The sequence below is a fragment of the Henckelia pumila genome, chromosome 2 (assembly GCF_033568475.1).
Source record: "Henckelia pumila isolate YLH828 chromosome 2, ASM3356847v2, whole genome shotgun sequence".
In the NCBI taxonomy this organism is placed as follows: Eukaryota; Viridiplantae; Streptophyta; class Magnoliopsida; order Lamiales; family Gesneriaceae; genus Henckelia; species Henckelia pumila.
The window spans coordinates 13363557-13385913 of record NC_133121.1 but is presented as its reverse complement, the minus strand read 5'-3'; the positions used below and the strand labels follow the sequence as shown (position 1 = coordinate 13385913).

The window sequence follows — 22357 nt, the reverse complement described above, 5'->3', positions numbered from 1 at the left end:
AAATACAACCCAAGCAATTCAACAAACACTTGGTAGGCACAAATAAAATGATATAGAATTTCACTGTATCAAACGTACTCAACACCACAGCTCAGACAACCCAATAGCCTCAAATCACAACATTTATCATCAGACAACCCAATAGCCTCAAATCACAACATTTATCACGAATCAAATGTAATAGATAAAATTTCAGCTTTTGTACCGTTCACGAATAACATTTTCCAAATTCTCCAAATTCCCAGAAACAAGCGTAGATGGAGCAAGACCAATTCTGAGAATCTCTGCCTTGTAATCAAGATCAAAATCCTTGAGATGATGATATTTTGTTGAGTGGAGGATTTACGATGATCGTGCCAGTGTGTGAGATTTAAAGATGGACTCGAACGAGGGATCGTGATTTCTAAATTCTGGAAGGAGTAGACTCTGGAGTGGGCTTTTAAACTTCTGAAGTAATGCGTGCGCGATAGCGCCTAATCATGCGCTGTTCAATCGCGCGATAGCGCTTGATGTTGCGCTGGTGAAGAGCACGATAGTGCTAATGAGGAGTGCTGCTGAAGAGCGCGATAGCGCTAGGAGATGCGCGTTAGTGCTTAAGGGTGCGCTATTAAGGAGCGCATTAGCGCTAGGATGCAGCGCTGTAGGGGCGCGATTGCGCTGGTGGAAGAGCTATCGCATGATCTTGTTGGCGCAAGTTAGGCAGGTGTCATGCCCTGTTCGTGTATTAGTGCAACGAAGGGGAGGCGCGGGCGCTTGAATGGAGTGGCGCGGGCGCTCGAATGGAGTGACGCGGGCGCGCCTTTAAGTCGTAAAATAAATCCACTTTCATCCAGGTAAGGCGCGGGCGCTCCCATAAATGGGGCAAGCGCGCCTCTTGCTCGAATTTGAGATTTCTGGAGCCTGCAAATTTTTGAAAATTAAGAAAAATTAGCTCAAAAATTTAAAATAAATAAAAAAATACTTAAAACAATTAAATAACAAAAATTAAATAAACTAAAAATAAAAACAAATAAAATAAAATAAAAGAAAATGCTTGGGTTGCCTCCCAAGTAGCGCTTGGTTTAAAGTCGTCAGCCCGACTTTAACGGGATTAATTCTTCCCTTTCTCTTTCACTCGCCAAATAAATTCCACGAACCGCCTTTTAAATTTTGCTTTTTTCGTGGCCTTCTTTGGTGGTTTTGGCGCTCTCATGTTCGATGAATCAACCGCAATGTCGGCTTTTGAACGACCCTCCAAATTCATAACCGGCTCTATCAAGCATAATTTTTCAATAGGGGTGTTAGATGACTTCATGAATATATTAAAAATTACACTCTCACCGTCCACACCCATTGACAATGCACCTCTCTTCACCTCTATCTTGGCATCGGCAGTGGCCAAGAAAGGTCTCCCCAATATCAGGGGCATGTTTGCATCCTCCTCCATATCTAACACAACAAAATCCGCTGGAAAAATAAATTTATCTACTTTTACCAAAACATCTTCAATGATTCCAAGCGGATATGTGATAGATCGATCAGCCAACTGCAACGCGATCATGGTGGGCTTCACCTCACCAAGTCCTAAGCTCCTGAAAACAGACAAGGACATGAGATTAATGCTAGCTCCTAAATCGCAAAGTGCATTATTAAAATAAGAAGAGCCAATAGTGCAAGGAATAGTAAAACTCCCTGGATCCTTAAGCTTTTGTGGCATCTTCTTTTGGAGCACCGCACTGCACTCTTCCGTTAAATTCACTACCTCGTTCTCTAGCAGCCTCCTCTTTTTGGACATCACCTCCTTGATGAACTTCGCATAATTCGGCATTTGCTCCAAAGCTTCAGCAAAGGGAATGTTGATGTGAATCTTCTTAAAAATCTCCAAGAACTTGGAAAATTGCTCGTCCAATGCTTTTTTCTTGAACCTTTGTGGGTATGGAAGTGAAGGCTTATACATCGGTTTTGGCTCAGATTCAAGCTCCTTCTCTTTCTCCTCAACTTTTTCCTCAAGTTTCTTATCCGCAACAGTAGGAATTTGAACTCCAACGTCTTTGGCACTCCGCACTTCGATGGCATTGCACTGCTCCTTGGGATTCACCTCAGTATTGCTAGGGAACTGGCCGCGATTGTTGTCCTTCAGTGCGTTCGCCAACTGCCCAATACTAGTCTCCATGGATTGCAACACTGCGCCCATGTTGGCCATGTGCGTCTCCAAACTGTCAAGTCGAGACTCAGTTCTCGCCATCCTCTTACCTGATTCCTGCACAAAAGTACTAACCACATCCTCCAACGACTTCTTACCCTCATCCTTGTTTGTATTGAATCCCGAAGGATTCAGCACATTTTTATTGTTAGCATACGAAAAATTTTCATGATTACGCAAGCTAGGATAATAAGTATTTGGGACAGGGTTACCTCTATAGCCTCCATATCCTCGGTAGCCATTTGGATTTATATAATTGACTTGCTCTATGGCCGGTGATCCTTCAACTCCAGTTGAATCTGCAATATTAATTTTATTCAAAGAAGCTACCTGTGTAGTCAGTGTAGATAATTGAGCAGTGATGGACGTGAGAGGATCCACTGCATACACTCCAGCCGGCTTCTTTACTCCTATACGCTCAGATGGCCATTGGAAACTATTGACCATCATCTCCTCCAACATATCATAAGCCTGAACATGATCCTTTGCAAATATAGTACCTCCAGCAGCAGAATCGACATTCATCCTTGTAGGCACATTCAGTCCGTTGTAAAACCACTCGATCTATTCCCAATCTGCAAAATTGTGGTTAGGACAACGTCTTAATAATTCTTTATACCTTTCCCACGCCTTGTAGAGCTGTTCAGAATCCATCTGCCGAAAGGTGCTGATCTCGATCTTCAGTTGGGTGGTTTTGGCAGGAGGAAAATATTTTGCAAGAAATTTTTCTGCCATCACCTCCCAAGTAGTGATGCTTCCAAGCGGCAGTGATTGCAACCAACTTCTGGCTTGATCCCTGAGAGAAAACGGAAACAAGCGTAAGAGTATAATATCCTCAGACACACCATTAATTTTTACCGTATCGGTTATCTCCAAAAAGGTGCGTAGGTGTAGATAAGGATCGGCAGTGGCGCTCCCATTAAATTGGTTCTGTTGAACCATGTTGATCAATGCAGGCTTCAGCTCAAAATTGTTTGCATTGATAGTTCCTCGAGCGATTCCAGAATAGTGAGCCTGGATCGTCGGTCTGAAGTGATCTCTAATAGGCACTAGGGGAGCTTGATTTGCTTCTTGTTCAGCCATTCTTTCAATTTCTTCTCTTCTAGCTCGTCTTAAAGCACGTGCAGTGCGCTCGATCTCCGGACCAAACAATAGAGAATTAGCACTTTGAGATCGTTGCATAGACTGCAATTAAAAGATAAGAAAAAATTAATTAGTAACTTAAAATAAAAAAAAACTCTAAATTAAAATCTAGACTAATTGGTAACAAGACTAAAAAAATAATCAAAATTTACTCCCCGGCAACGGCGCCAAAAACTTGTTGTGAAATTTTCTTGCAAGTGTACGAGTGTCAAGTTTTAATATAGTGAATAATTCAAATATCGATCCCACAGGGAGTAAAATGAAAATATTTAGTACTTATAATTAAAATAGTCTAAACTTTATCTAAAAAATCAATAATCAAGAATTTTGCAATAAAAATAAAATAATTAAGATGATTTTAGATAGCACGCACACAACTTTCAGGAATAATCAATCAGAGAAAAACGGTCTAGAGGTATAGATTTCACCTGGTTTCAACAACAATCAATCCTAATTAATTAATCTTCATGAATTCCAATCAATTAATAACCAAGAACACTTACGTATATTATTTCCCTCTCCCGAGCAACAAATAATGTTTATCAACTACAATTCAATTCCAATATTCCTATTAAGAATTTATCGCAGTGATCTAGCACAAAACAATGTTCTCTTTAAAAGCTCTGTTAAAATCATACACTCTCCCGAGCTGTATAAATAATTAGCAGTGTATTTTCTAATGTCCTATTCAAAATCCCCTCTCCCGAGCAATGATTTCAAATAAATATAACAAATCAATTATTGATCAGATAATTGAAAAGACAATCAATTCTAGAAAAAAAACAATTAATCTAGAAGAAATTCAATTCAATAAAATCAAAAATTCATGAAAGTGTCTACACCAGGTTCCATCCGACCTCTAGACTATAAAAATTAGTTCATAATAAAATTCTGAAAACAATAAATAATAAATCCAAACATGTTCAGAATTAAATAAAAGATAAGAAACAAATCCGTCGTCGACGCCGTGTCCGGACTATCAAACTCCGTCTTCGTTCTTCAGTTAAGCTCCAGAAAAATCCTTAGGAAAATCACACGATCAATTCTCTGATTTCTGTATTATGAGTGTGTGGCGGCTCCTCCTCTCTTATTTTCAGATAAAAATCCTTTTATACTTCTCAGCAAAAGCCCTTCAAAAAGCCCATAGAATTAATTACCCGAAATAATTAAAATTTCCAAATCAGCAACGGGGCGGACGCTCAATAGACGGCGCGGGCGCGCCTTCAACTCGTAATTTCCAATTCTCCCAGAAACATAGCATTGCGCGTTAGCTCTTGAAGAAACGCTGACAAAGAGCGCTGATAAGAATTCTCTTGGCCCAATAACAAAAGGCCCATTAACCTCTCTTTACTGTACGTTTCTTTTCTTTTCTTCAATTTTCTCTTCTTTTCTTTTTCCTTTCTTTTATTCTTCTTTTCTCCTTTTTCCTCTCATTTCCACATAAAATCAATAATTTCCTACACTCACAAAAACAACAAAACACCCACATAAATCTGCTCGAAACAAATAATTAATAATTAAAATCATATATAAATTAAGTGTATAAAATACACTTATCAGGTAACCAAGTACAAATTGTGGTACATTTTGCAGTTGAAACTTGATGTCCTTTCAAGTTTGGTGAAGTTGATATTCAAGTTCATATTCCAATTTGCTGATGGAGGTTGATAAAGTCCTCAAATTTGCATTTTTCCATCCCTCATCTTTGGGATTCTGGAATAATATGCCTGTATCCGAGACATTGATGAGTTTTTTTCTCTGGTTGGTGAAGAATTGAAGGTTGTTCATAATTTGCTGAAATGGAAAATAGACCTAACTTGGTCTGAATCCGATGTTGTGTCTCGTGTTGCCAACATTGTGCGCAGCACTGCTACCACAACTGATTTTTTGCAGATCACTCATGCCGATATACAATCTTCGATGGATCATGCAGTGAAAAAAATAAGTCAGGAAAAGGAAGACGGTGTATACTATGAAGCCTTATTGCCGAGTATCGATCGATTATTGAATTAGATATTTTTGTTCCTCCCATTTCTACTGAGAAAATTGTCTTTTATGATGATAATGAAGCTTCCCTGACTAAAGTTCTGGACATTCTAAAGCAAGGGAAGGCTGATATTTCTGTGGTTGTTTTTGCTCAACCTTCCGATGATAAGCTTGATAAAGAGACACTGGAATAATTTGTTGCAATCAGGCCCAATGTATCTTATAATTCCTCCACATCTAAGATAAGTCTGATGCTTAAGCTAGTGAGGAATCAAGTTTCCGAGGAAGATGATGTTAATGCTGGTGTTGCCAACATCACAGACAACACGGATGCTGCTGAGTTTTATTTGACTACTGTTTTTTTCTTCAAGTTCTACTCTGAAGAAGATTCTGCTGTGTGGCTCTTGTATGTGAATCGAGGCTGATTGATGAGAATAATATCGATGTGGACGCTTATGGAAGGATCAATCTGGTTGAATTTTTGAAGGATCAAAAGCTATTTTATATTTTTACTGCAGTGGTTCCCTACAGTAGGAAACCAATGCTGGAATTTTTGTGAGAAAAAAACTTTTTGAGTTAACCCTGCCACAATCAATACTCTTTGTGACATGCCGGATGTTGAAGAAGGGAACCACCCACATATTCATGAAGTTACTGTTGTACTTACCGGTGGTTTGCTCAAAAGTTTCCTAGACAACTCTCTGCTGCACAGCTCACATCCTTTTACTCTATCGTACACAAAACAATTGTATGCAATTGGATGCTTTCTACAAGCTCCACTGTGGTGACTCGACCACAAAAGTTTGTGTCATTTTCTATAAGGACTGAGAGCACGTTCATTTTTAGCAAGCTCGTATTAAAGACTATACTCCAGTTTGCAGATGGAAGATTAAAATCCATCAAGCTGCTTTTTCCATCTTTGATCTATGGAATTTTGGAGTTTCAAGGTTTGCTTCATGATACTGGTGAAGGTATCTCTGAACTAACTGAAAATCTGCAAGTTGCAACTGCTTTAATAAGAGTGAAGAGAAAGCTTGACCTTAACCTTCTTTGGTTTAAATCTGCTGCTGCTGTTCTTAATCCTGATGTTGTTCTCGGTGTTACCAACATGGAAGACAACACTGAATAAACTGTGCCTCAACAATCCACTCTGGATTTCTCTCTCACTATCATTCAGTCTCTCATGGCTCATGCTGAAACAAAGATTGCCCAATCCCAGGAGGACTTGGATCTTTATGGAGCCTTGTTAGATGATTGTCGTACAAGACTTGGAATTTCTGGCCAAAAAGGGGGAGATAATGCACAAGATGAGGCTGGTCCATCTGGGACCAAGGACAATGATGATGAGGACACTAAAGATCAGGAGGGATCTGATACTGATCAATTTTTGATTCATTGGTGTCACTCCATATTTTTTCCTTATCTCATCTTTGCTTTAATTTTTTTGATTTTTTTTTATTTTTGATCTAGTTATGTGCCTTAATTGCTTTGATATGCTTTAACTATACTAACTACTTCTATCCCACTTATGCTCTGAGATGTGAATTATAGAATCCCTAAGTGTTAAAGTTGATGTTATCCTTGGTGTTGCCAACACGAGGGACAACACCTTCAGGGGGAGACTTACAATTCAGGGGGAGAAGCATTTTAAACTCAGGGAGAGTTGATGTTTACTCTTACGTGTGCTATGTTTTGTCCAGAAAGCAAAAAGGGGATATTGAAAGGAATTTGATTCCTTGAAATTTTCGGCCCTTAAAATCTTAGATATTAATTGATTTTGCTTTTTAGACAAGTTAAAATATTTTGCAAATATCTTATGTATATTTTGAATATCTTGATAAATATATTTGTTAGATTGTAGGACTCTATCTAAGAAAACCTTTAAGACTTGGATTTCAATCCATAAAAGGAGGTTTTCATGCACAAGAAAGAACAGAGCTTCAGACGATAATTCTCTGCGCATATACTGAAGAAATCTGTTGAAGAATTTGAAGATTTCTGAAGCTGATTTTGCAGCCGTCGTTGCTGTTTTCCCCGTGCTGCTGTTCGTGTTGAAGACATCATAGACAACGCTGTGGGAACTGTGTTGATCGAAGATCTTTTTCGTCTCTTCAAATTTAGGCTACGAGAGTTGCATCTGATTTGTTTTACTCTAATTTATTTAGGATGCAAGTTTGATTTCTCAACTTGTTGAGAAATTTAGGATTTATTGATGTTTCGTAAAATCACTAGTATTACTTTGTAAGACTGATCTTACTTTTTCTAGTGATATTTAGCCCTAAGGCACCCGCATGAGTTTTTATACTTGTGAAAAATTAATCTCTGGTCTTATTTTTTTATTTATTTTACATATTTATTTTTTGTTGCACTGTGTTGTCTTTGGTGTTGTACATCGCGGACAATACCGACTCTTGATTTTATCCTACAATTGCAATACGATTTCTATCAATGTCTTTAGAACAATAAGACAATGATGGAATTCAAAACAAGTTACTTTAGAAATGTTAAAAAAAATTATAGAATAGTCGTCCAAACACATATTTATTTTAAAAGTTAAAAATTTTTTAAAACATTTTATAAAAAGAATTTATAAATACTTATCCAAATGAAGACTTATTTTTTTAAGAATGATAATTATTTAAAAAATAAATTAATTCAAAAATCTTATTTAGTAATAGTAAAAATGACTAGTATAATTTGAAAATTAATATGTTAACCCGAAATTTACTCAGAACTTAAAGGTAAAGGGTTAGGACTTGTGTGTTTCATCTAGAGCCGTTGAAACGGGTTAGATCCGTTGGACCAACATGTCCCGCAATAAAAAAATTGACTAGTTGGGTGATGGTTTTACTAGTCTGTTTGGAGGTGGGCCTAAACGGATCACGGCTGATAGGCCGGCCCGCTAGTTTTTTTAAAAAATTTATTTTATTTAAAAATATGTCATAGAAACACTTTTTTAAAGTATTTTTTAAAAAATAAAAATAAAACTAGTATTTGATGTGCTTTTAATATCTTTCATATTATTTAGATGTTAGTTTTTATACAAAATATAACAGTTAGGGCCCGTTTAGTTCGTGTGATGGGATAACTGAGAGATTGATAAGTTGTTGGATAATAAATTGATAATTTATATATGATGTATTAATTGTATTGTTTGGTGTAAATGATTAATTTATAAATTATTTTTGTATCTTGTTTGGTGCAAGTGATAAAATTTTAGATAGATATGGATTAACGACCAACTACCCAAAATGTCTCTACTATATTTCACGATTTACTTATTATCTCAATGATATCTTAAAGAAAACCCACGTCCTTCCTCATTTTCTGCCCCAACATCTCGATGAGCATGGAGAAAAGAAAAGCATGTGAAGGTTGGATCTGATGTGTGTGTGGCGATTTTTCAAGGGTAACGATTATAATTTATCCTATTCTCGTTGGATCTGCACTATTTCGTTCTCTGAATTTATTCGCCTTTGATGATATTTCTTCCCAGTATGTTTTTAAAAAATTGAGGAATGTACTGGAATCCGACCTATATAGATGTTGAAGGTGAAGTGCATACTAAATTTTAAATCGTTTTGAATTTTTGGTATATTAGTAGCTAGAATTGCTTCTGGAAGAGGATTCGTTCATTTTCGGTAGTGATTGATACAAGAAATACAAAGACCTAATCCCCAATAGACAACATTGAGGTAAATTACAGTATCAAAGTATTTCCTGGTTGAAGGCCAACACTTGTAATTTATATTAATTATGTTTATAGTGACTTTTCTATCACCACTTATGCCTTTATACTATATATAAGTTTATGCCCAGATTCGTCAGTTCTTCATTCACCTGGAGAGATTTTAGTTTGATTTAAATATATATGTATACAAAGCCATTTTTTTTTTTACAACATTTGAGAAAACATAAGAACTGAGCTAACTTGTCCTAACTTTGTGAATAAGGTGAAAGCCACTATTTCAAAAATGAATCTTTTGTTTATTTATGTGTTTTGAAATCTAATCTATTTTATGAATTTTCAATTGCGCAGGTATTAAAATTTGCATCTACTCCAAATCAAAACTTTGTATGTTATGTAAGACAGGGTCTAACTAAGTGAGAGGTCCTACATATCCTATGTAAGAAATTGGCTATGTAATGTGATGACATGATATTTGTCATGTACTGCTATATCCGAACATTGTATGCTATAAACCTTCTGAAGTGCATGTTTTGTACTTCTAATTTTCTGAAACATAAGTCTCTGCTTATGTGTTTGAAGTGTTAACTATATTTAATTACTGATTTCGAAGCCTATTAGTTAAGTGATCCTGGCTGCTTATATAAATTTTAATTTGGTATAATCGCTTAATGAAATGATCAAGTAACACAATGTTAACCATCCAAATATAAGATTGATATATTTATTTCTGCCACAACCTGTAAAGTTTTGGGAATCACTTATGAAGGTAATGCTATGCGAAAGCAAGTGCAGATGAAAATCATATTTATCACAAACAACAAACTGCACAGATCATGGAACACAATATGAAGCAAAATAATTGTTATATATAAACTGTTCAGAGCTCCTAACCCTCTGGAAAATTTGTTACAACATGCCTTTGTCACCATTACTATATTACATAAACAGATTACCACATGCATGAAAAAGATACATGCATTGCAGACTAGTTTCACGAACAAAAACATTCTGCCAAGTTTTTCATGGACTTTGCTGTCATAGTCCATATCACCAAAACACCGGTTGCATCAAAGGCATGGTATCTTAATAATCAAAACAAGTCCATTACTTCCAAAATATAACTTCATTCCAAACCATTCCACTAACACAAGTCATCAAAATCCTGAAAACGGCCCTCCCCGTAGCAATCGTCTCGCTAAGCTCAATCTTTCAGGATGCTTGTAACGCAAGAACAATGATAACTTCGCGTGGTTGTCCACCAATAATTCGGTAACAGTGACTTTCTCTTCGTCAGTCAACTCATGTATTGTTTCCATCGCCTTCACTACCCTATCTTGTAGCAGATTCAGCTTCTCCTCATCCTCATGTTTCTCTGTTTTCAATTCTTTGATGAGGTCCTTCATTGTATCCTTGGTCATGTGTGCAAAAGTAGTTATGGCTTCTACAATTACATCATCATCATCGTCCTGTTGCTTACGTTTCTTACCCTTCTTATTTCCAGCAGACAATGGTATGGACGAGGGTGTGACAGATACAGTCATCGACTCAGCAGCTCCCTCGTCAACATCAAACAAATCCTCCAAGGTCATCCTTGTATTTGTTGGTACATCAGGTGTCATCGCAAGGACTTCTTGAACTGTAGAGATAAAGTGATCACGTTTATTGCCGTGTGCCCGATCGTTACCAAAGATTTCTGTCCAGTCGTGATAATAGATCCACCTCTTGTGTTTGAGTGTACGTACATTGTGGTCTGCCTACATATGCAAAAGAGAACAACAAAGTCACTTTGTCTGAGTTGAAAAACAAGATGATACGTATAATTTTAAATAACTACCTTAATAAGTGATTCCCACACGTCAGTTGAAGCTTCAATTGTCTTCTTGGTGTCATTCCATCCGACTCCACTTTTAGTCAGTATTCCCACCAATGCACCATAAAGTTTCTTCCACACGTGAACCTTTGAGTAAATATGGGGATTCCCGCGCAAATTTGCTTCGGGGAATGCTGCTTTCAAGCGATTTTCAAGAAACCCCAAGTACCCTGGCCGAAATCCGTTGCTGCTTTTCCAACCTTCAGTGGATGCCTCTTTTAGTGCTTGTATCAGAACCTCTTCTTCACGCTCACTCCAAATGCGTCTTGTCTTATCAATTTTCCTGCCCTTGCCAACACAACTCTCACCAGTTGCTCCACTGTCCATTATTCTGCACTAGTTGATACACAGATCCAAATACCAAATGAAATACAATCTAAAGGTTAATTGATATCCTAAAAAGAATATTACCAAACAACACAGAAATGCAACCATAAAATAATAAACAGATACCCATCACATTGGAAATATTCGACCACAAAATACCATTAAATCATTCACTGACATTGCAAAGTTTTAAAAATCTAAACAACTTCGGATTAAACCAGTACATTAACTCAAACATTACTACGAAACCATACACAAGTTGAGTTTTTTAATTAAAATTATTCCACATTGACATTGCAAGGTTCTCCCTCCATATGTCCCAAACATCTGATGATTCAAAGCTGTTGATGAATTCGTCATGTAACTCAGGGCCTGGACTTACAACCTCGTCGTTTAATTCCTCAATGGGGTCATCGAGCATTTCAGTCCTAACAAAGTTATGCAACAACATACAAGCCAAGATGATTTTGTTTTGTGTTTTCAACGGATAGAAAGAAGGACTTCGAAATATGGCCCATCGTTTTTTCAGCAAGCCAAACGCTCTTTCAATCACGTTACGAGCTTGAGAGTGTCTCCAGTTGAATAACTCCTTATGATTTTGCGGTCCAATTGAACGGTTTCCCCAAGCATCCCTATGGTAACGTACTCTCCTGTAAGGAGTCAAAAAGCTCTCGACGTTGGCGTATCCATTGTCACATAGATAATATCAACCTAAATACCAAACCAGAAATTTATTTCAGCAAAAATAAGGTTATGAAAAAGTTTTTTCAGAATCTACAATTATAGTGCATGACTAAAGTAAACAATCGCAGTGATAAGAAAAGTTCAGAATGTAAAGAACCTCTAGGAACTTTAAAAACATCATCACCAGTCAATGCATCGCGAAGAACTCTCGAATCTGCTGCAGATCCCCCCACCCCGTAAGTGCATATATGAACTTCATGTCACGATTGCAGACCCCCAGAACGTTGACTGAAATTGTACCTTTTCTTATTCTATATCGTGCCTTTTCCATGGACGGTACATTTACACTGATATACGTTCCGTCCAATGCACCAAGACATCCCTGTACAATCACATACTACTGGTTATTTTGTAAAAAATACTTGTATATTTTGTACAAGAAATGAAAACATTTGGAAATTACCTTGAACCATTTCCAACTATCGTTAATGCAAGTGTCATCAATCGGCGACGGTTTAACCAGTAGTATGGGATGTAACATGAGTATTGATTGGAGAACTTTGTGGAAATGTATGCTTATGGTATGTCCACTACGTACATAGTCATGATCAACCACTCGGTTTTTCTTGTGATCAGCCAGTATAGACAGGAATGTAGCGACTTTCTCTTCAATACGTGCATATCTCCCCTCTACTAACCCTCTAACATGGGTCACCAAGTAACACAATCGTGCGAATGCATTTCTATTCATCCTTAAGTTTACCACGCACTGCATATCTCCTATGTTAATAATCCTGCTCAAATGGTTCATTTGAACACCGATTTTTTGGGTCATGCTGTACGATGATGATGACCTACGCCTTTCACGGAATAGTTTTGCACGCTTTTTTTGTAGATACCGTCTCACAAGTAACAATATCAACATTGAATGACACATTATTTGGTGTAACATCACAAAAAGTACAACATGCCTACGCTTAATGGCCATCTTCAAAGGTACTTCACACTAAATTACAATTAAAAATGAATAACATTAATTGAGTCAAAATCTGCTTATTCTTTCTTCATGTCAAAATTCTGACAGACTTTGGATACTACGAATCATGTATTTTCTGTTTTTTAAGTATTGCAGATTTGTGGCCAAGAACAATCTTAGAATTAATTTTAACTAATCCCCCAACACCACAAAATCCAATTTCGTGAGCCAATTATGTGAAGAAACTTACCTAACTAGCACCGAGTCTTGAAAACGCCTCTGTAAAAAGTAAAGAGAAGAAAACATCAGTATATCAGAACTCAATCGATCCATTTGCTTGGATGTAGTCGTCAACGATTATGGTGCTTTGTGGTTACCTGCACATTGGAGGGGTTTACCGCAGAAAAAGAAATACCCTAATCGTCGCCTTCCATTTCGTCGCGGAAAAGAATGGAAACTTGTTGGGGGTATTCTTGGAACGGCCAAGGAGGATAGAAAGAGGGATACATAATATATGGGTTTTCTGTGAGTTTATTTAAGCCAACTTAATAACGATATATCCCATGTAGGAGATATTAGGGTCCATTACAAAACATGCTATCAATCCATGGTTTAGCCTATTTTATTTGACACTATCCCACCTAATACTACCAACCAAATGGGCCGTTAATATAAAAATTTTATATTATTATTTGATTGTAATATTTTTTTGTTCCTGTGTAACATTGCTAATATTATTTTTCAATCTAAAATACTAATGTTGTTTTTTGTATTATTTTTATTTTTTTAAAAAAATTTGACGGGTTGGCCCGCCTACCCGCAACATACGACATTGCAGATTGGGATTTTAATACTCCGTTTGGAAACGGGCCTAAACGGACCGCGGGTTGGAGCGAAGCAGGACAAACCCACTCATTTGACAGCTCTAGTTTCATCATCATAAAAATAAATGGAAAAAATATCTTTGTGTTTATAAAATAATTTTAATTATATAAAATCAAAAAAAAAATGTAGAATCATATTTACACTAGCAATACTACACACCAGTTGCGTGCTTATTATAAGCGTTTTTATGTACAATATTTTTTATGGATGGAATTTGAATTTTGACAGTTTGGTACAGACTGTACAGTATAGATATTGAAACTATAAAACTTGAATCTTTTGTCGAGCACTAAGCTTGCTCCAAACTCGATTATTTGAGACCAATCTCAAGTGACTCAACAATTCAAATCCAACTATCATTACAAGATATATACTTTCAATGATTTTAATTGGAGAAACTATTGATTTGATAATTCGGGCCATTACAGGCTTACAGCTTCCAACACCACAAAATTTTACAGTCTGCTGATAATCAAACTTTCGCCTTCACTCTTGATTCTTTCAATGTTAAATATCTAAATCTCTATAGCACAATCAAATGCAATCGCAGATACAAAATGCTGCTAACCGCCGCCAATCCTATGCTTTATTAACCCGAATCTTCTGTCCCTCGAGAACCTGCAAACAACGTAGGATGTAAGAAAGGATACAAGGATTTCAAAGATGCAATGAACCATCTCTTGAGAGAGTAACAACTCATTAAATTTCGATAAATTTATTTGCAGTTTGAGTATCCCATGGAATACAGGACATTAAAATGGAGCGGGGATGCATAACTAGCTTAGCTTAGATTTAAGATTATCAAACTGCAACATAATTTTTTCCATGTGTGTCACGTGTACGAATAACTGGAATACCATAAGCTCATCCTAAAAATTTATACGACCACCCACCGTATTATTTAGAACTGATATGGCAGTTTCCACATCCTCCTCTGAAGAGAAGGAAACAAAGCCATATCCACTGGATTTTGAGGTCCCTGGAAGTCGGGATACCTTTGCACTGAGAACTTTCCCCTTTTCTGAGAAAAAGTTTTTCAGTGTTTCTGTAGTTACACTCTTTGCAAGATTGCCCACATAAACTTTGTAGGGACTGTCAATGAATTTAGAATCTTCCACTTGAAGAAAAGATGCATCTGACGATGCCAACGGTTTTTCTGTTATGTTAACTTTGATTGTTCGTCCTCCAATTTCCTAAGAAAAAAGAGTGTGGAACAAATTTGAGCAAAGTTCATACACCAAATCGATAATTATAGTTCATTGCAAGCTCATAAAACTTTCAAAACAGATAATCTTACCGTCCCGTTAAGCTTTTCAACAGCAGCAGTTGCCTCCTCTGCTGACTTCATAGTAACAAATGCAAATCTTCGGCTCCTTCCTGAGTACTTATCATACATGACCTACAAACACAGCATTGGCAATGTTATGTTAATTTGGACCACAATGAAGTGGTCCACTTAAAGAATCTTGAATAGCCAGAAGTCGTAAATACTGAAAACCTCCTAACTTTGTGTACAACCATATCTATTTAAAGTTGTGCTTCTTGATAAGTTCACCCCAATTGTGCAATGGTGATGTTTATATCCTATTGGAATATAATTTTATCGAGAATGGAATCGTAATTGTGTATCTTGTGGTTAGGATCATTAAATGAAGACTCGATATCCTCCTTCACCTGCTGAATACTTACAACTTGATTCAATTATGATGACTAAACTCAATTCAAACTTGTTCAAATTTCTCAAAATGTAATCATTATGCACAAGACTACACGACCCTCCAACTGCTAAGCTGACTCCAAAATAATAGGGACGGGACAGGCACCGCAGAGTCGGCTCCTCTAATGAAGAAAGGCAACCACATACGAATTCTTGAGCCCATATATAACACAATTCGAGCATGAAAGGTCACAACTTTAGCCCGAAAATCCACAAAACCACCCACTCCTAGAATACAATTATATTATACAAGTACCAAACAATGAAAATTGATTAAACATTCAGCGGAAAAAAAAAAAACTACCTCAGCTCTCTCAACGGCACCATGCTCTTCAACAATTATGCGGATCTCATCAGTGGTAACATTACGCGGAATGTTGCCGACGTACAATCTTCTGGCAGCCTCAGACGACGGCTCCGCGGTAGAAACTTGGGCGACAACCGCACAAAGCCTTGTGGGATTTGAAAGGTGGGTGAGCTCTTTCAGAGGTAGAAATTGGTGTCTGGGAAGCTGGAAACTGAGCTTTGGGAGATGGGATTTGAAGGGTTTCGTGGGGTTTTGCAGGAAAGTGGAAGATAGTAGAGATGAAGACGGTGCAACAGTCGCCATTCTTGCTCGTTTTGGGTTTCTGTGAAAGTGCGTGCCTTCACAGCTTTATCCATTGAAAACTTATCCCCCTCTTTTTTTCTTTTTTTTTTTTTCTTTTTTTACAAAAAACATTTTGATTTCATTACATAAAATCTATTTATTATATGTTATATTTTGTCCAAATGAAAATATACAAATTTGACAACTTTTGTAAAGACCCGTGTTAATTATATTTTATTTGATTATAATTAAGAGTAATTATTTTATATTGAGAAATTTCAAATAATTAAATCGCGTGCTTAAAAATATGTATTCGAGAATATCAAAGATATGACGATATTAAAATACATATTTGAATTTTTGTAACACGCATGAATTGAAATAAATCAAACCGTATCAAGTTTTAACCCAAAAAATATATAGTAAAAAATGACATACCAATACACACCGCATATTATATGTGAAAATATGTATCATCTTTATTTTCATCTCTATTTCCAACGTCTTATCAATCACCATATTCTTCTCTCTTGTCGTTATTTTTCTTCTCATCACCACCGCCATCACGTTTTGTGGTGATGGTATTAAGAAGTACCAGAGCTTTTTGAGAGTAAACTCAATCTTTTCTAGGTGTTGTATCGTGTCAATGTCACCCAAATATTATTTATATATATAATTGAAATTTCTACATTTACGGGAGAATGCTTCAAGTAGTTGTATGCTATGTTTAGAGTATTTTGAGAATGATATTATGTATTTATCTAGTCTTACCGGCTCTATTATATTTTTAGATTCCGTATATTGTGATTGTGACTTGCCAACATTTGTTTATGTTTATTATGTTGTTGATATATTTTGAATATTTGAGTTATTCAGATATATCCGATTTATGAGAAAGTCATGCCGAAATTTTTATATTTCCGAACGAAAATTTTTAAATCACTCTTTCATTTGTTTATCAATGATTGAATTTTAATTTTGATTAAAATAACGGGCCCTCACAACTATTTTGATTATTATCTCTTTTCAAAATATAAAGAAATATTTTAATAATTTCTATAATTTGACAAAGTGATGATATTGGATAGGACAGTCATGAATAATTTTTAAAAGTCTATTAAAATAACTTTTAACAAACAAGGCAAACACAGAATTCATCAACACATTTGGAACAAATTAATAATTGAGTCAGTAAGTTTGATCAATTTCTTTCCAATATATATGGGTAATGAACTAGCCGAAAATTCATCTTCCATTCTATTTCGTGATCTTGTTTTTGGCCATTTTCATAGCTAAAAAATTAGTGACTACTATTTAAAAGATTGAGCAAAGAGCCTTGATGACAAGTAAGATAAATGAATATTTCTGCTGGACAATTACTAATTTGCAACAAACAACACAGAAATATCACAAAGTATTGATTTATTAATATAGTACAATGAGGCCAAACAAACTAATAGAACACATTATTCCGTTTACTAAACCAAACTTGTACATGAAAACATATAAAAGAAGATGATAAATTATGAAACAAATTTTGTCAAAGGTGCATCACAGCATGCTATCAGTCTGAGCAGCCAGTCTCTTGAAGAAATTGCTGGGGACGGAGGGAAGCTTGCTCCGAAACCTCGGGTGCCGAAGCACGTACAATCCTGAAACAAGGCTCACCACTCGGAATGGAGTCACATAGAGAACCACAGCTGCACAAAGACAGAACACTATGAATAGACTTGTGGCTCTTGGATCCCTCCAGCTTAAAAGAGACTGGAATCTCTCCCCTTGTGTTGCAACGTCTCCCACCACCGTCTGAATCCTGCCTGCGACGCTTCTTAGTCTGTCATACCTCATTCGAACAGCGTCTTGTGGTCTAGAAGTAGGGAATGTGTCGAACTCTTCATCAAGTTCATCTGGATATGCTGCTTCTGCCCATGAAAGTTTCGTATCCATATGGGGCGGATGCTTCGGCCGGTACCTGTAGTTCCATATTCCAATGAGGAACATGTACAAAAAGAGTGTTGGAAGTATCAACCCAGGATACCAGATCAGTATCAGAAACAGGACATGGACTAGGACTGAGGTGATGGGGTTCTTCCATTGGCAAACATCGCCAAACCAATGGTTTGCGGATATGATACCGGATACAAGTGCCATGACTCGAAAAAAATTTGCTTTGCTTCTTCTCATACTCCACATGTGGGAATCGACATCTAGCATGTACTCGACTACCTCCTTTCTGAGAGGCGGTTCAGCACGACTAAGCCTCGTGGCTACGATATTCATGGCTTGGTATCTCAAATTCTCGACTTGTTTTACGGTGAAGGGATGCAGGTAATGCATTTTTGGGAGCAAAGGGTGGCCGTATATGTATATCATGTGGGATAAAGAGAGGCTGGTGAATCTAACTGCTAGTTGGAGTTCACCCATTTTCTTGACCCCAGTAGGGTGTAAAACAATAAGAGGGTAGGAACTTGTGTAGATACGGTGAGCTTCAAGGGTGGATAATCTTATACGAACCTTCCCGATCCGTGAGTCGCGTGCTGCACCAGGCTTCTCATGAGTTCCTAAGTGGCAGTTGTCAAAGACTCCCAATGTTATGACAGTGCATGGATCGTAGACTTCCCACGTGTATTGCTCGTTCCATTTTGGGCTGAAACTGTTGAGAATGGTCCTTGTTCTAACCCATTTTTGCCCATATTTGGCTACGCAGTAAGCATCTGTGCTTCCCCTACCATCCTTCATCTTCATTGGGAGAAGCCCTTGTGCATTTAATATGCCTACTTCAAGTATTCCTACGGGAGGCTTCCAAAGCTGTTTCGCAGTTGGCCTTTGATCACTTATGCACATAGTTGATTCATCCAGCACATGATATCCACCTTCAAGGCACACCCTTAAGTGTATTCTGCTTGAAAATTTAAGTTCATTCCTCCTATCTGATTCCATGGCACCGAACCCGAACTTTTCGAGGTTGAACCAACGAGAATGCACAGGTCGGTGATCCAGTCTCTTCTCAACTGTGCTGAGAGGAAAACTTAATCTTCCCAACACGTCGTCTTTCGAAGAGTGCACCTGATCCTCCACAGTCAGAAGAAGCTGCTCTTCAAATGGCTCAGCGGCTACGAAAACTAAATCTTCGTTCCACATAGGATTCGCTGTGCGAGCTGGGCATATCACGGTTTTGAGCACTTGACTACCCACCTGGACTTTCACGAAGACCTCCGGGAGACGACTCCTGTCGTTTGGAACGATGTCCTGAGCTTCAATGACATTCAGTCTTAAGTACCAAAGTTTTGGAGAAACATATACCTTGGACCTGATGTTGAAAACTCCCTCTCCATAAACAGATGCAGCATCAGCATGCCAAGAATCTGTAAATGCTTCATCAGCTTGAGTCCCCATCCAAACAGCAACCATGATCTCTCCCCTCACTTTCCCTTCTCCGCGCCGGTCCTCAAGTCTATACCATTGAGGAGCCAGAGGGCTATCAGGTGGAACCCTTGTTGGGATCTCATTCAAATCGAAAACCACCCTTCCAAGATAATCATCTCTTCCCACCATTTCTTTATCCTTCACGAAAACTTCCAAACTCGATGACTGAATCCTCTCCTTAGAGAAAGCGAATACTTGGTTCCATTCAGGATTCATCTTCTTTTCGAAATGTTTTGTTCTTCCTTTATAGTTACCAAGTTTCACTTCCACGTAAGGATCACAGCTAGAAGTAATGGAGCTAGCTGGAAGATCTTTGGCCTTAACTACTCTAACATAAAGATAAAACATCTGCTCAACAAGATCAAATGTGTTTGTCATTCTTTCACCACTCATCCACCCTCTTCCACCATATGATCCGCCAACCGCCCAACGCTCACCGAGGTTGGGATTTGCTTCTTTCACCTCATACTCATCTTCGTCATGACTAAGATGATGAGCTTGTTGATTAACTTGATGATGATGCATAGTTGATTCGACTTCTTTCGGTGATCTTTTCCGCAATGAGAAAGCTGGCTGCTGCATAACTTGATGCTTTTGAATCCAATCAGTAGTTGCTGGTCTGATTTCAGTGCTCTCTTCACTAACTTTCTTAGGTTCCTCTGTTAGAACCTTGCTGGTGACCTCAGTTTTTGTATGATCGATACTAAGGTCAGTTAAGTCAAGTGAAGAGCAGCTGCAGGCTTCTGTTTTTTCTGTGACGGAGGAAGAATCGTTGGAAGCCGGGCTTGGAGGACGAGGAAAACAAGGGGGGTTATTTATAAGGTTTGTGGTCTCTGAAACAGGTAAGGTATAAATTTTGAGGCCAATTTCACCTTTGACAAATGAAAGAAAAGACTTGTTTTCCAACTTGAAACTTTGGTAAACTTCCTCACCTTGCCTAACAATATTTAAGCAAGGGATTCTGACTCTTCCAAGAAAACTTCTGCCTGGAACTGGTCTTTTCTCATTATACACAGAAACTTCAATAAATTTGTGGTGGTAGCTTTTGGTTTTATCAAAATCAAAGAAAATTCTCTGGTTCCAAATGGGGTGGAGGTTTTTTGGGATCGTTTTGGTTCGGCTAGTTTGGTTTTCGAAATCAACTTCTACATATGGACTTGATGATCCTTCTCCATCTTTTGGAATAAGATCATGTGCATCTATAACTTCTACCACTAATTTCATGCTCTTTCTCCGATTACAAGTAACAGGCTCCTTCAAGAAACCGCTAACTCAATTCGGAAGCAAAGCAATTCATGTTATAAAAAGCATTACCCCAAAGAACAAATATGTCTTCTTGACAAGTAAAGAAAAGAATTTTTTTGCTGAAGAAGTAGCTCCAGGACAAAAATGGAGGAAGGTATAATACTCGGAGCTAAAGTTATAAAAAGTGGCATGAATCCATGTGATAAAGCCAAAAAGTAATGTTTTGGATTTGTTGTTCAATTTGTTTACAGATTGAGTACCATCTCGAAATTTTTCGAACAGCATTTGTAACTTTGCTTCGATTTTTGTAAGTTTCAATGATTCTCACATGTGTATAGTTCTTAATTTGCTGAATTATTGCCAGTTTCACTTATTGAATCGATATTCGATTAAGTTATATTAGTGTTATACCTTCTCTTGTTTTCTATATCCAGTTATTTAGTCAGCATGAAGTATTATATACTAAAGAAGTTATGAAGATTTTGTTGCTTTTTTTGAGGACATTCTGTTCTTCTGAATTCAGCTACCTTTTTTATATGGGAAAAAAGCAATAGGGAATGTTGAGAGTCGCTCTGCATGGGAATGGGATTCATATTTATTTTAAGTAAAAGCAAAAGTGATTATCAAGTTCATATGCCTTTCTTGTTCTTCAGTCCGTTTTAAAAATTTTAAAAAATCAAAACGAGAAAACTATTTTAGAAATTAATCATTTTTTTTTTAGGAAAATTTATTATTGTTTTAGTTTATTATTTAGACCGGATTTGAGGTCAAGTTCAAAACTTCAGCAATATTTTGTTATATCTTATTTAAGATTATTTTTGGTGTTATGAAAGATAATTGTAAATGAAATATCTGATGACAAATCTTTCAATTTAATTTCAGCTTGAACCTTGAGAGGGTTCCGATCGAATTTTCATGTGATTATACTGGCAAAATACTATATTGTCTAGTAGCAACCGGGAATAATTATTTATACGTAGAACTAAAAATAAACCATAATTTGCATGCGTAAAATCAACTAATTAAATTGTAAAGAAAAATCTAAACTTGGTTTTTTGAGAAAAAGAAGAATGCAACATCATTTGATATACATAACCTTTAATAATTAAAAAATAGTAAGTAAATCAGATTATCTCCTAACCGTGCAATATTACTTATATGTTTGCAGTAAGCAAATTTTTATATATCGTACGCAAAGACCTAATTTAATCATCAGATAATCTTGAGAATGTAACTATCTCAAAAAAAAAAAAAAAAAATCTTGAGAATGTAACAAATCTGTTTCTGTTTAATAATTTCTCACGTATGAAAATGTCAAAAATTTACGACGCCACATGAAAATGTTAAATGCCACCATGTAACTTTTACACGAGTAATTTTTTTGTGCAACTATTTTTGAAAAATGACATATTTAAATATACGTTACGTGTTGTTTTTGAAATTATAAAATTATCCCAATAGAGACATGTAACTGTGTGTGTAACCGTGTATTTATATATATCATAACTCATTATGTTTCTCTAATGGTGATCCGGCAATCATAGCTGATGATCAGAAGCAAACACAATATAGTGATGTTCATGATAAACTCCATTTGACACTCAAATCAGAGATAGAGAAAAAAAAATATTTGGAT

At 36.8% G+C, this 22357-nt stretch overlaps 2 protein-coding genes across 2 annotated transcripts; both read right to left on the bottom strand.

Annotated features, from left to right (window-relative positions):
* Positions 1 to 14034: 14034 nt before the first annotated feature.
* Positions 14035 to 16114, bottom strand: LOC140883381 (small ribosomal subunit protein cS22-like). The gene is made up of 4 exons (XM_073289823.1): positions 15766 to 16114; positions 15042 to 15143; positions 14638 to 14937; positions 14035 to 14362 (listed from the first exon to the last, which is right to left on the bottom strand). Exons 1-4 carry the CDS (start codon positions 16069 to 16071, stop codon positions 14324 to 14326), a joined length of 747 nt encoding a protein of 248 aa, XP_073145924.1. The 5' UTR covers positions 16072 to 16114; the 3' UTR covers positions 14035 to 14323.
* Positions 16115 to 17529: 1415 nt separating this feature from the next.
* On the bottom strand, positions 17530 to 20700 carry LOC140879946 (FT-interacting protein 1-like). Its single transcript, XM_073283940.1, has one exon. It carries the CDS (start codon positions 20698 to 20700, stop codon positions 17602 to 17604), a length of 3099 nt encoding a protein of 1032 aa, XP_073140041.1. The 3' UTR covers positions 17530 to 17601.
* Positions 20701 to 22357: the final 1657 nt, after the last annotated feature.